At 38.1% G+C, this 14363-nt stretch overlaps 1 protein-coding gene across 2 annotated transcripts; it reads right to left on the bottom strand.

Annotated features, from left to right (window-relative positions):
* Positions 1-5456: 5456 nt before the first annotated feature.
* LOC113021624 (uncharacterized) lies at positions 5457-9346 on the bottom strand. 2 transcript variants are annotated; one of them, XM_026166323.1, is made up of 5 exons: positions 9235-9346; positions 8923-9028; positions 7580-8309; positions 6379-6597; positions 5457-5771 (listed from the first exon to the last, which is right to left on the bottom strand). In XM_026166323.1, the coding sequence occupies exons 2-5, from the start codon at positions 9023-9025 to the stop codon at positions 5561-5563; spliced, it is 1263 nt and encodes a 420-aa protein (XP_026022108.1). In that variant the 5' UTR covers positions 9026-9028; positions 9235-9346; the 3' UTR covers positions 5457-5560. The 2 variants fall into 2 exon arrangements, with proteins under 2 accessions (XP_026022108.1, XP_026022109.1); XM_026166324.1 differs by lacking the exon at positions 8923-9028.
* Positions 9347-14363: the final 5017 nt, after the last annotated feature.

The following is a 14363-nucleotide window of genomic DNA, read 5'->3' on the forward strand; positions in this document are numbered from 1 at the left end:
CAGCTTCTGAAACCAGGGGCGGATCTAGAAGGGTGGCATGGGGTGGCAAGTGCCACCCTAAAATGATCCCTTGCCATCCCAGTTTTGCAGTGTTGTTTATTAAAATAAGATAGCATTAACAGTTTGAGCATAGTTACAGTCAACAGTAAATATAAATGGTAAAACTGAATATATTGCATAGTGTTCCCCCCCTCCACCATTAACAAATGGTTCAGCCCATAGCAGCAGCTTTTTCCTTGTTTTCAGTAGCCAGCGATGCCTATCATTGTGCCAGAACACATTTTGAACAACACCATTGAAATTTCGCTTTTTACACAGGTGGTTGGATGTTACACTCTGGAAATGGAAGGAAGGTGAGTGTTATTAACCCTCTGTGGTCCACGGACACGCTGCACCTCCAAATCACTGACATAGCAACAAGCTGCAGCCACGCTGAGTCTCTATTTCAGCCCACATTGAAAGTTCAGACTTCAAAGTTTTTAAATTTTAATTACAGGCCAGTAAATCCAGAGTTATGATAATATATATAAGCCACGCTTTATTCTGAATACTGTCCTCACGATTTTGTGTGTGTGTGTGTTTTAAGCGTTTTCGAAGGACAGCGCGAAAACAGTAAAGAAAGGGGGGAAAAGTCACCGCTTTCCTATCGGTGGAAAAATGCACCATGTCGACCAATTAAAAAAAAAAAAGTTAACATGTGGGATTTGTTTGTTTATGAAGAGGGGAGAGTTTTGGGAGTGACGGTAACGTCAGCGAGACAGACCGAGCGAGTGAGAGAGAGAGAGAGAGAGAGAGAGAGAGAGAGTTTTTAGATGCGAGAGATTTGTGATGTTTAGTGTGGAGTGTTTACTTAGTGTCTTGTGTTGTCTTGTGTAATTGTTCTGTTGTGTAGTTGTTTTGTTTTGCGTGTCAGTGAGGGCACTAATGAATGTCACTAAGGCACATTTGCAACGTAAACACTGTCACTAAGTAGAAAACCAGCGGAGTGATACACCTCCTGTTGTCAGGCCTGCAGGTTTGTCCCTGTGTTGTTCTCCTGTTTTTACTGGCACACATCATTTGTGGGGCATCTTATTGCCAAACTCACTTTAGTTAATATCCCAGATAGCAAGGAGACATTGAACAGATGTTGATTTTCCATCTGAACCATCAGAATCGTCAGGATTGAAATGTCAACACAAAACCAATGTTGAAACAACATTGAAATACTGATGAAACCTGACACTGACATTGAAATAACATTGATTCACTGTTGTTCTGTCATCGTTGATTGTTGATCTATTTATAGTTGACAAGGTGACAACAATCACGTTGAAAAACCATCGATTTATGGTTGAGCGGAAAATTAAAGCTGCTACCACTTGGACTGAAGCCTTGTATTAACAAACATGCCATATTGGCCCAGTTTATTTTTTCTTATCATTGTTGTGAGGAGACCATACATAGCATTTGCATTTTCTGTTGTACAATTCATTTGCTGGTGTTTTTGTTATGGATAAAACGTGTCTCTTTTTTTCCCCAATAGCTGATCTGCACTCTGCCAACATCTGCGAACAAATATATTTCTATGAAGTTGTTCTATATAGTGTGTAACTGCTGATATAGAGCGTTATTACGTTTATTGTTAATGCAATGGTTGATATGGTACATTGAGAAAGGTTGCCGACCCCTGTACTGGATAAGAGCCCAGACGAAACTTTTTCGGAAGGTGCAGCCGTTAGGGGGCGGGGCTTGTTTTCAATCCATATGAACTTTTCTAACATAAGAACTGTATATTCTTAATCCCTGTATTTATTTTAATGCTTTGTGGTTGCTTTTGGACATCTGTGGCATCTATTAATGTCAAATCTAGCCTTTCTTTAACAACAAACTGCATTTACATTTACTGACATTTTCTGTTTAATTTCATTTTAAATAATAGTAATAATAATAATAATAACAATAGTATTTGTTTTGCTATTAAAATGTGTTTAGACACAAGTTTTGTTTTGAAAGTCCAAAGGCATAAACCCTACGGTGGCCCTGAGAGGCCAAACGCACTGCAACTTCAGAAAACACTTGCAAAAAGAAAAATGTTGCAAAAAGAAAAACGCTGCAAAAGCACACAAAGCACAACGGAAATAGGAAAAAAGACAACGGAAATGTTCCTGGGGAGACAACCCGACGGACCAGTTGCACGAACCAAAACATGCTAACCAGTGCGCTAGGACTGGGACACACTTCAAAGAAGTGGAGGAGAGGTAAATGTGTTGTAATCTCATGATTCTAATAATACTACAGATATGTTTGCAGTGTTTGGGAGTAACGAAATACAAGTAACACTGTCACGTATTTAAAATACGAGTAACTGTATTCCGTTACAGTTACTGTGTAAATAGGTGGTATTCAGAATACAGTTTTTTTGTTGAAATAAATAGATTACACATCATTATTTTCCTATTTCGTATGTTAGGCTATGCCCTCTCTATTTTTTGTTAATTCCACTCTGGTGGAAACCCAAACAAAACAAGCATTAAGAGGCTCTAATGCCTGTGTCTCAGTTTCGCGGCCCATGCCACCTCTACTTGCGGCAGTATAATGACATGACAAAATATTTTCAATAATTATTGTTCAAAGATTTTTTTAATATTAAGGCAATAGGCAGAGTATTACAGGCATAGCGATAAAGGATGTGCCCTCATGTAGTCATGTATTTTTCTAAACGCTCTGGAACAGCATCCTTCACTCTTCTTCTCATTCATGTGCTACAATGAGACCAGGCTGACAGCTGATCTTCTTGAGAACATCTTCCATGTGCAATTTGGTCCACCTGGCAGCTCTAGGCGTCAAGAGGAGACGAGTACTAAGCTACTGGCAAGACTATCTGCTTTCTGTAGAAGGTATTAAATTTGGTTGAAAATGTTGAAATGAGTACATTTATGTCAGCAAAGTGTAATGGCACCTTTTTCCTGTTTATTATCATTAGAAATAACTTTTATTCTCTTTACATTTTCAGAGAGAAATGGAAGTCTGTCTCTTGAAGACATCCTTATGTTTGCAACTGGACTGAGAGAAATTCCTCCTGCAGCAATTCAGCCAAAGCCACAACTTCTTTTCCAGACCACTTCACGCTTCCCTGTAGTAGATGTCTGTGCAAATACTATCAAAATCCCAGTGCTACACAGTTATGAGGACTTCCAAGAAGCCATAGATTATGGCATCCAGAACTCTCCTGGGTTTGGGCTTCCCTAAGGTCCAAGTCCTTTTGCTTTTAAGCCACATTTATGGTTTTAGCAAACATTTGAAGTTTGTGATTTTAAACTCTGAAAATTTTTTTCTAATAAGTTATAATTTGTGTAAATCACATAAAGTTTAATGCATTGCAGAAAGTTCAATCAGGTTTTGGAATTTCAAAAGCATAGTATCATAGTGGGACAGCTGAACAAGTTAGACATATTTCACTGTATTAAGAAATTGCCAATGTAACAAAATAAAACATTTCTGAAGTATTCTAATGTACTGAGACACGCTAGTATAATAACACAGGGGAAAAAATCTGATAAATTCAGTTAAAAGGCTTTATTTAATCAAACACTTCTGTGTTTGATTACGTTTTTTTGTAAGATATGCAAGTTGTTCTTGGAGTTAAAAAAAGAAATAGGAAAAACCCACATAAATACAGGTCTCGCTGAATGCTTTTGTAAACCTTTGTTTGTAAAACAGATCTCCAAATTAATCAACGTATTTGTTACAACACCTAATTAAAAGGAACAAGTTATTTTGTACAGTATGGTCTTTTGATTTCTTCAGGTCGAAAGCGTACACACTGAAAAGTTGATGGTAGTGAAACTATTTACAGTGGGGCAAAAAAGTATTTAGTCAGCCACCGATTGTGCAAGTTCCCCCACTTAAAATGATGACAGAGGTCAGTAATTTGCACCAGAGGTACACTTCAACTGTGAGAGACAGAATGTGAAAAAAAAATCCATGAATCCACATGGTAGGATTTGTAAAGAATTTATTCGTAAATCAGGGTGGAAAATAAGTATTTGGTCACCTCAAACAAGGAAAATCTCTGGCTCTCACACACCTGTAACGTCTTCTGTAAGAAGCTTTTCTGTCCCCCACTCGTTACCTGTATGAATGGCACCTGTTTGAACTCATCATCTGTATAAAAGACACCTGTCCACAGCCTCAAACAGTCAGACTCCAAACTCCGCCATGGCCAAGACCAAAGAGCTTTCGAAGGACACCAGGAAAAGTATTGTAGACCTGCACCAGACTGGGAAGAGTGAATCTACAATAGGCAAGCAGCTTGGTGTGAAAAAATCAACTGTGGGAGCAATCATCAGAAAATGGAAGACATACAAGACCACTGATAGTCTCCCTCGATCTGGGGCTCCACGCAAGATCTCATCCCGTGGGGTCAAAATGATCATGAGAACGGTGAGCAAAGATCCCAGAACCACACGGGGGGACCTGGTGAATGACCTGCAGAGAGCTGGGACCAAAGTAACAAAGGTCACCATCAGTAACACACTACAACGGCAGGGAATCAAATCCCGCAGTGCCAGACGTGTTCCGCTGCTGAAGCCAGTGCATGTCCAGGCCCGTCTGAAGTTTGCCAGAGAGCACATGGATGATACAGCAGAGGATTGGAGAATGTCATGTGGTCAGATGAAACCAAAGTAGAACTTTTTGGTATAAACTCAACTCGTCGTGTTTGGAGGAAGAAGAATACTGAGTTGCATCCCAAGAACACCATACCTACTGTGAAGCATGGGGGTGGAAACATCATGTTATGGGGCTGTTTTTCTGCCAAGGGGACAGGACGACTGATCCGTGTTAAGGACAGAATGAATGGGGCCATGTATCGTGAGATTTTGAGCCAAAACCTCCTACCATCAGTGAGAACTTTGAAGATGAAACGAGGCTGGGTCTTCCAACATGACAATGATCCAAAACACACCGCCCGGGCAACAAAGGAGTGGCTCCGTAAGAAGCATTTGAAAGTCCTGGAGTGGCCTAGCCAGTCTCCAGACCTCAACCCCATAGAAAATCTGTGGCGGGAGTTGAAAGTCCGTGTTGCTCGGCGACAGCCCCAAAACATCACTGCTCTCGAGAAGATCTGCATGGAGGAATGGGCCAAAATACCAGCTACTGTGTGTGCAAACCTGGTAAAGACCTATAGTAAACGTTTGACCTCTGTTATTGCCAACAAAGGTTATGTTACAAAGTATTGAGTTGTATTTTTGTTATTGACCAAATACTTATTTTCCACCCTGATTTACCAATAAATTCTTTACAAATCCTACCATGTGGATTCATGGATTTTTCTTTCACATTCTGTCTCTCACAGTTGAAGTGTACCTCTGGTGCAAATTACTGACCTCTGTCATCATTTTAGGTGGGGGAACTTGCACAATCGGTGGCTGACTAAATACTTTTTTGCCCCACTGTATATAAAAACTATGGTACTATTTTTTTTTTTTTTTTTTTAAATACTCATTAAAGTTGGTTTGTGACAATTAGTGTCAGTGGTAATTGTACCCACATCTAGCAGATGATTTTACATTGACTTCTAAAGTCCAGTCATATTTTTGAGTGTTATATAATTTTCAACTGCAGTAGTCCAGTTGACTGGTCGAGGGAGCTCACTCTGTCTTTCCAAGTTTGTGAAATGAACCTGGAGATTGTCGTCCCCACATAGACTGTACTGAGCAGGTAGAATGTCATCAAACTGGTGCAGGATGTCTTGAGGCACTTGGAATCCACACTCTCTTCCACCATACCTTAGGTCAGTCAGAAAAATGAACAAATTCAGTCACTTCTCCAGGTACTATCCTTCAAGGTTACAGCAAAAGCGCAAAGTCAATCTTATAATTAAAAGTCAGTTCTGGAAATTGTGATTTTAAAGAATCTTAATTATGCATATATCTACATTTGTCATTTTTAGCCAAGATGTGATCCAAAGTTAAAATATGATTGTCTAACTTTTTTTTTTTTGGAAAAAAATATAAAAATAAAACGTATGTGCATGAAGTCAGAGAACAGAACTAATGGCAAAACACAAGTGGCAGCTTTAATTTCTATTCAGCAAAAAGGTGAAAACAACAAAAAATACTATTCAATTGCAAAAGTGTGTGTAATACCTGCTGTGAGTAACAGTTAGGGCAAATTGTTAAACCTAAATGGCATACTGCTTACTTAACTCAAGTGGTTAGGTCAAGAAAAAAAAGAGTGCACATAAGGGATGGACTGTTCCTGAACCATTTTATAAATGAACAACAGGTTTAATAACAGCAAGCTGGACAGGTATCCTGCACATACAATACACTATACTGAGGAAGAAAAATTTTAGTAAAACTATGAAATAAAATACATGGACTAAATACATACCTATGAGGCAGGTGATACATGGCTTCTGGTTTACCAGATGGACAACAAGATTGGCGCACAGGTCGGATGGTGTGAGTGTTCCAGAGATCTCTGTACTCGTCAAGCTCTTTTTGCAAGACATTGAGGAAGACATATCGTAGAAGGCATTTATGTTCATGACTGCCGTTGAAAAGATGCCTCTCCCTCAGGTCACTGAAGAGTTCAATCCAGAACTGAGTTCTAATGGTGGAATGACAAGGCATATAAAATTTAATAACACAAGTAATTCAATGTAATTGTCCTCTTTAAAAAAAAAGTCGTAATCTTAAGAATATTGAAATGTGCGCAATTTCGTTCAAAGAAAAGCTTATTCACATGTTCTGAAGTGTTTCATCAATGCACTGCAGGAAAAAAAAAGCAACTTCACACAAATAACAAAATTTAACAAAATGATTAATCCTTCTGTTATTCCTGCATTTGGCGGTTGAACTTAAGAAAAGTTGTAATATACAGGTCTGTCCATATAAATGTACTATTTTGTTTCTCCATGAACACTGAAGCTGTTATCACTTGTTAGATACCACACAGAAATCCAAAAGCTAGTGAAAACATCAGTATTTTTTTTTGGCACACAAAGTTGAAGAAATGTCTGAAACGAATGACCTCCTCTAACAAATTTCTGTCATGTTGGATCAATGTTCTTATATTACTCATATTACAGTTCTCAAATTTGAAGAAACCCTTGTTCTTTTATTTATATGACTCCCTACAGGTAAACTATTTGATCTAGATGTTAGTTTGGTACTACGTAGGCACACAAATTTGAATAAATTTTACTCAGTTTTAAATACATCAATCTTTACTGATGCTATTGCCTCTAGGATTCATAATAATTTATTAAAATGTTGAATGTCAGTTTGTTTGTTGTTTTTTATAGTTCCTTTTTAGGTGGAATGTCTGAGTAGGATTTTCTTTTTGAGTGTGTTGTTTTAATACAAACAAATGTCACTGGTATACCAAACCATTTATTATATTTTTTGAAGCAGTTGTGCATCACATGAGAAAAATGTGTAGGTGACTATGTTTTTCTTTCTTTGTTTGTGACTGTAATTTAATATTTGAGTATAAAACCCCACCCACAAAAAAAAGTATATCGCTGACCACGAAACACCTTCAGAACCATTCAATTTTAGTTTCAGAATATATTTTAAAAGCCATGTACCTTTGCTTTCTGAACGAAGACCACCAACTTTCAATCCGTTGATTTGTAGTTGAGGTACCATACATATGACTGTGGGCTCCTGCAAGTTCATCTCCATGGTCTGATCTTAAAGCACAGTGAATGGCTGCCATTGTGCCATTTTCTGTGCCACAGTCTGTACGAAGGCATGCTGGAAGTTGACCAAACCGTGACAAGCACTCCATATAATATTTTGCAATGATACCTGGGTCATTATTTGAGCTGCCACAGCTGAGCCACATAACTTTCCTTGAAAATCCATCGACACATGCACTAATAGCAACACCAAAGGGCTTCAGCTTATCATAACCATCCACATGCCACACTTGATTTGGTCCTTCTGAAAAATATCCTCTTCGAACAAACCTGCGTTTACAGCGACGCTTAACACCATATGGATCTAGTCTTGAGAGTATGTGCATTACATCATTTCTTTTAACTTTCAGATTATACTTTTGTCGCAGTGTCTGACACATGGATCTGTAACCCAGAAGCTGACCTGAGCCTCTCAGTTCTTGTGTAACAGTGGAAATGACAATGTCAGTGGGAGTAAAGTCTGTCCTTCTAGTCATTCCAGCATCTTTTAGCCTCCTCTTTAATGTTCTCAGACTCATACAAATATTATGCTTGTTTTCAAGAAAATCCAGGATCACTTCATATGTATGGCCCTCAGAGAAATACTTATTGATGATGTCTGTGACTGAGACTGGGCCTAAGGTTGAAGAGAAAACATGAAAAGATAATTACGACCGCAGGAATCCACAAATGCACTTAATAAGTGTTTTTTAAAAAAATACCACATCTGAAACAAGTCTCAATAAACATGACTCAAGTATTTAATCTTCTTGATGTGTGCTTAAATAAAGGCCAGCAAAAGCTCAAAGAACATGGACCAGGATTCAGGACTTATCACTGTCATTAAGACCTCTATGCTGACAACTCAAAATGAGCAAAATTAAAGAAGTTAGAAGAATTTCGTCACTGTGTACATATGCCCTATTAAGTCATAAACTAGTTTTTAAAATTATGCCGTAGAACCGGTGGCAGGCTTAAACCAGAATACAGTTCTTAGTACCTACCAGTTCATGCCTTTGCGTTTTTGGAATTCTGATTTATCTTTGCATACAGAGTCTTTAACAATACAAAAACCTTAGAATAAGCAAATGAATATACCGGTAGTACTTTGGAATGGCACATCAATAATAATCCCCCCCCAAAAAAAGTTTAACACGCACTACTGAAGCTACTGTGGTGTATATAAGTCATTATGAAGCAATTAAAAGGTGAGCAATAAATACTAGAACTTAGGAAAGTGAAGTGCTTACCATTCTCTATAAAAGGTGCTAAAACTTGAATGTTAGTTCCACAGGACCCACAAAAAACTCCAATTTGCCCCACTAGCTGGATTCCACAATATGGACAATACATTGCCTGATGAAGACAATGCCAAATTAAAACCTGAACACATTAACTGCAATATTCCTTAATGACTTTGACTTATTAGTATTTGTTCTCGAGTTTAAAAAAAGCTTCATTTCTAAGGCTACATTAAACATTATCTTTGTTAGAATTATCTTTGAATATATATTCCAGATATCTGTAGTATTATTAGAATCATGAGATTACAACACATTTACCTCTCCTCCACTTCTTTGAAGTGTGTCCCAGTCCTAGCGCACTGGTTAGCATGTTTTGGTTCGTGCAACTGGTCCGTCGGGTTATTGTCTCCCCAGGAACATTTCCGTTGTCTTTTTTCCTATTTCCGTTGTGCTTTGTGTGTTTTTGCAGCGCTTTTCTTTTTGCAGCGTTTTCCTTTTAGCAGCATTTTTCTTTTTGCAAGTGTTTTCTGAAGTTGCTGTCCGTTTGGCCTCTCAGGGCCACCGTATAAACCAGATTAGTGTTCTGTTAAATGGTTAAAGTTTAGGTTGGCTTTATAATTTCTTCTATATTCTTCTAAAGAATTAAGTTAAATTCCACAGTTGAATCATAAGAAACATTTTGGGCTTGCCTATATTACATATAAACACCGCCTCATGTTTTATCTGGTCATTGTGCTTATTAGAAACTTTATATGTTGGAAGTTAACTTTTAACAAGCATGTAATGATGATATTTAAATTAGGTGGTCTTTTTTTAAACACATATCTCTTTAGGCCTAAACTGACAGTGCCAATACCACACATTCAGACACAGTAGTAGATGGTGTCTTTAATACTATATGTACTAGTCTAATTTGGTTGTATGGGGTCTACATTGACCTTCTGTGTTGTAAGTTATAACGACTGCACAGTCATTAAAGATCAAAACAGCTTCTAAATAATTTTATGGTTTTTCTCCCTCTGCTTGCTTCTTACTGTCTTTGAGGCTTGGACCAGCACTTCCCACATGACATCAAATTCTTACAAGTCTAGAAAAGGAGCTGTTGGACAGAAAGACTGAGTGGTAAGTATTTTGGCTTTCCAGTATATTAGTAATTGTCAGTGACATTTATATTAATCAGGCTGAACTTCAACCTGATTTACTTGTTGCTTCATTTGTGCTTTGGTTCGGGGAAATTGTTTCTTTACTGATTTTTTCCTGTCTTCTCTTATTAGACTTGAGATATTATATATACACTAACCTATTGTAAGTTACATGTCTACTTTTTAATGCACAGGTACAATACACAATCTGCACTTTTCTAATTATTCTAAATATTCTTAACTATTTAAACATCGTTCAGTATCCTGCTCTGTTTGCACACTATCTGTATGCTAATTTTAACAACTGTACTGTACTCTGCTCTGGTAATTATTGTCCATGATGTAAATATGTAAAAATTGTGTTTTTTGTTTTCTGTTCTGTGTCCTGTTCTTTTTGTATATGTGTGGAGTTTTTTTGCTGCTCATACAACCAAATTTCCGCTTGTGGGACAATTAAAGGATTATTCCATTCTATTCTATTCTATTCTATTCTATTCTATTCTATTCTATTCTATTCTATATCACTGCTCTACGCTGTTGCTGATGACTCCAGTTAATTTTACAAGACATGCTGTGTAAGTTAATACAAACAGCAACAGTTTGGTCTGTATTTCTTGAAAAATCATATCCCACAAACATATCCCACAGATGACACGCGAAGGGTTAAGTGATGGCACGACCATAGCTGGACTGGCCATTGGGCATACCGGGCATTTGCTCGGTGGCCCGATGATTTATTTTTTTTTTTTTTTCGTAACAGTTTAAACAATGAAAGTGGTGGATTGGTCAGATGCTGGTCGGTGTGTAAAAATAACTCAGTTGTTTGGTGGTGGCTATGGCGGAGCTTCCACAGATTCAGTAACATTAATAAGTGGTGGATGCCAGCAGGTGGATGAGGGAGAGGGGAGGCAAGAGGGGAGGCAAGAGGGGAGGCAAGAGGGGAGACCCGAGGCGGCCCCCGGTCCGAGTGTCAGGTGAACTGAACTTCAGGTAAGAAGTTATGACCTGCAGTCTATCTGGGTCAGATATAAACCAAGTTTAGGTGGAGTTCATTTTCGTTGTGCTGACTTTTTACAGTCAGTTACAATAACTCGTACTGCGTGCTAGCTAGCATGATGGAGTTTCTATACAGCTGGGTGGGTGCTATGATGTTACTGATAGTGAACTTTATTTTATTCATAAGGTTAGTTAGTAGAGTTGCCAACGGTCCCGTAAAAAACGGAATCGTCCCGTATTCAGAGAAAATATTACGAGTTTCGTGTTGAGCTGAGAAGGAACACAGTTTGTCCTGTAGTTCAGCTACAATGAAAAAGACACAAAGCTGGAGTTATTTTGTGTCTTTACGCTGCACAGCTGTCTCTTCTTCTCTCATCCTCTCCCCTCTCTTTCCTGTTGCTTCTTCAATCATGAAACTGATCCATGATCAGCTGATCAGCTTTTCTCTCTTGTTTATTTATCGCCCACTTTGCGCCAGAAAGAGGAAACCAGCGGATGTCCTTACTGAATCATCAGAGCTGAACAGATGATGGAGAAACAGGTTTACCTTTTAGGTGACATGAATGAGTTGAAGGGTTGGGTTGAATATTAGCAAACATGCCATATTGGCTTAGTTTATCTTTTTTTTTTTTGTTTCAAAACAGCTGATAACTATTCGCTGATGGCTGCAAACATCTGCAAACAAATATAATACTGTTAAGTGGTTCTATATATTGTGTAACTGTTCATATAGAGCGTTATTAAATTTATTGCTAATGCAGTCATACGGCACACTGACTTCTTAGGAAATTTTAAATGTCACTCGTCATCAGAAAGGTTGCCGACCCCTGGTCTACACTGTCTACACTGTATATAGTGAAGTCTGCAAGTTTTTGAATAGTGAACAAATCATTTTGCAGATTATCAGTATGAAAAGTTATTGGCCATGTTTGCATAGCCTTTTTTAAAATAATGCTTTCATGACATTATTGTGTGTCAGGTGGTGGTCGGGGCTATCCAGACTGACAAGTGGGACATTGAATGTCACCTCTCCAGTGGGCAGGGAGCCTGAGATTGTCTAAATTGGGGTTTGTTCTGTAGCAAATGATTGAAAAAATGTTTTAAGAAAGCAAATAGTTGGTGTTCTAAAAAATATGATTGTTTGCTTGCAGGACACCAGGACAGAAGAGTCCTCTGTCACAGATGGTTGGTCAGTGAAGATGGTCGCCTTCAGGTTCAAGCTCATTGCATCTCCAACCCACATCCACTGCCACTGGACTTAAGGGAAGTTAAAGACTTTCTTCTACACTTACATTTGGATCACCTCGATCCATGGCAGTCATTCAGGCAGTAATGCCTGGACTGGAAACAAGCCATCCTTAAAATATTACAACATACCAAGTTTCTGTGTTTGAATACAAAACAAATGTGTTGTTTGATCTAGAGACAGCACAATAAATAAATTTTATTTTGATTATATAAATAATGTAACTATTGCTGTTGAAAGCATATAAAACAAGTCCTTATAAAACAAGATATGATCATTATACGTTTGTTTGTGTATGGTAAGTCCAGTTGGCATTCTTTAGCTTTAAGATGGCGCAGGTTTAGAGTAAACCATGGTGCTGAGTGGAAAAATTAGACAGTTCAGTGTTTAAAGAGAGCAAATATTCATATTTATCAGGAAATGAGGAGCTGTGAATAAATGAAAGGTCATAAATGGCAGATGAAAGATCAGCAGGGTTAATATTACTAATTTTGCTAAATGTGATGTCATGGGGAGTACAGGATTTGGAGGCTGTTGTATTTACAGAAAGTTACTGTAATCATATGTTTATTTCAGTTACAGAAATAAACATACGAGCAATTGTGGTGTATAGTTCAAAATAAATGTTTTTTTTTTTCAGAAAAACATCGGCTCTTTTTAATAAATGTTTATTTCCCAAGGACTTTCTAAAAGATCCGAACAGTCAACATTCCAGACAGATTTGGTATTTAACGCTAAATCAGAGTTAACGTACTAACTCTCCAAAAAGAGTTAAATTAACACTCTCTGGAGTGGACTCGTATGGACACTTTAACAGTGTTAAAATCAAATCTGACCGTGTTAATTTGGCCATGCTGGATTTGCTGTGCTGTGTTAACAGGGTAACAGGTCACATCCTACACCCCCAATATATTAGCCAAAAATGTGCTAATAAACTAAGACTGTAGACAGTCACTGATCACCACACGTAGAGTATTTGTCAGTTATGTGCAGACCCTTTAAATTTCAGCCTGAAAAAGAACATCACAAAGTCCAGCTTCAAAATAAAACTGAGGACCACCTCCACACCAACAACTCCAGGCAGGTGTGTGTGATATTTAGTTAGTGATGTTCACTAACTGACAAACACAGACCCAAAGTGGTGCTGCAGCTGCACCAGAAGGAGCTACATCCCATCCACCACCAAACATCAACCACATCTTCACGGGGGTTTGACCTGGTGTTTTTCAGTTCAAATATTTATTAAATATTCCCAAACATTTAGTTTGGTTTTTATGAACTATTTTAGAGCTTTTGTTTTATTTCTTTTGTGTGCTTATTTTTGTTATTTGTGGTAATGTTGAGTTAATTTTGCTGTGTCCTCCGTTTCCATGTTAGGTGTCCTGTTGTTTGAATCTGCCTTGTTTGTACCATCTGGTCATAATGTCTTTAGCAGATGCCTTTGGCGACTGCAAATACTTTGGAATTTTATATTCCTTCTAAAAAGATAAATCCATCCATCCATTCTTTTTTACTTATCCAAATCAGGGTCGCTGGAGCCTATCACAGCTGCCATAGGGCGAGAGGCAGGTCTGCGTCTCTCTAACACAGAGAGACAGACAACCATTTGCACTCACATCCACACCTATGGACAATTTAGACTCACCAATGAACCTAACCTGACTAACTGCAAGTCTCTACACAGAAAGGCTAGATAGTGGAGTTGTTTGAATTATTTGCATATCAGTGTAGATATCTACCGTGATTCCGTCCCATTTAGATCCGATCTGCTTTTAAAGTGTCCCTTTAAGTTTTTAAGCTGTATATTAGTACAACTGAAAACCACGGTGACTGGCTTGGCGACTGAAGAATGAATCAAATCAGAAAACTTAGAATTCATTTTGCTGGATCGATCACAGTCACATCATCAGTAAACAGTAGTGACCCAGTTTTTACAAAGCCCTGCAATAATACTGGCTCCACTTTGACAGATGATGTGGTGTGCTTCAGGTCATAATTCATTTCTCTCCTTCATACTTTTCTCTTCCCATCATTCTGGTAAAATCTTAGATGTTTTCAGAAAA

This window comes from Astatotilapia calliptera, chromosome 5 (assembly GCF_900246225.1).
Source record: "Astatotilapia calliptera chromosome 5, fAstCal1.2, whole genome shotgun sequence".
In the NCBI taxonomy this organism is placed as follows: domain Eukaryota; kingdom Metazoa; phylum Chordata; class Actinopteri; order Cichliformes; family Cichlidae; genus Astatotilapia; species Astatotilapia calliptera.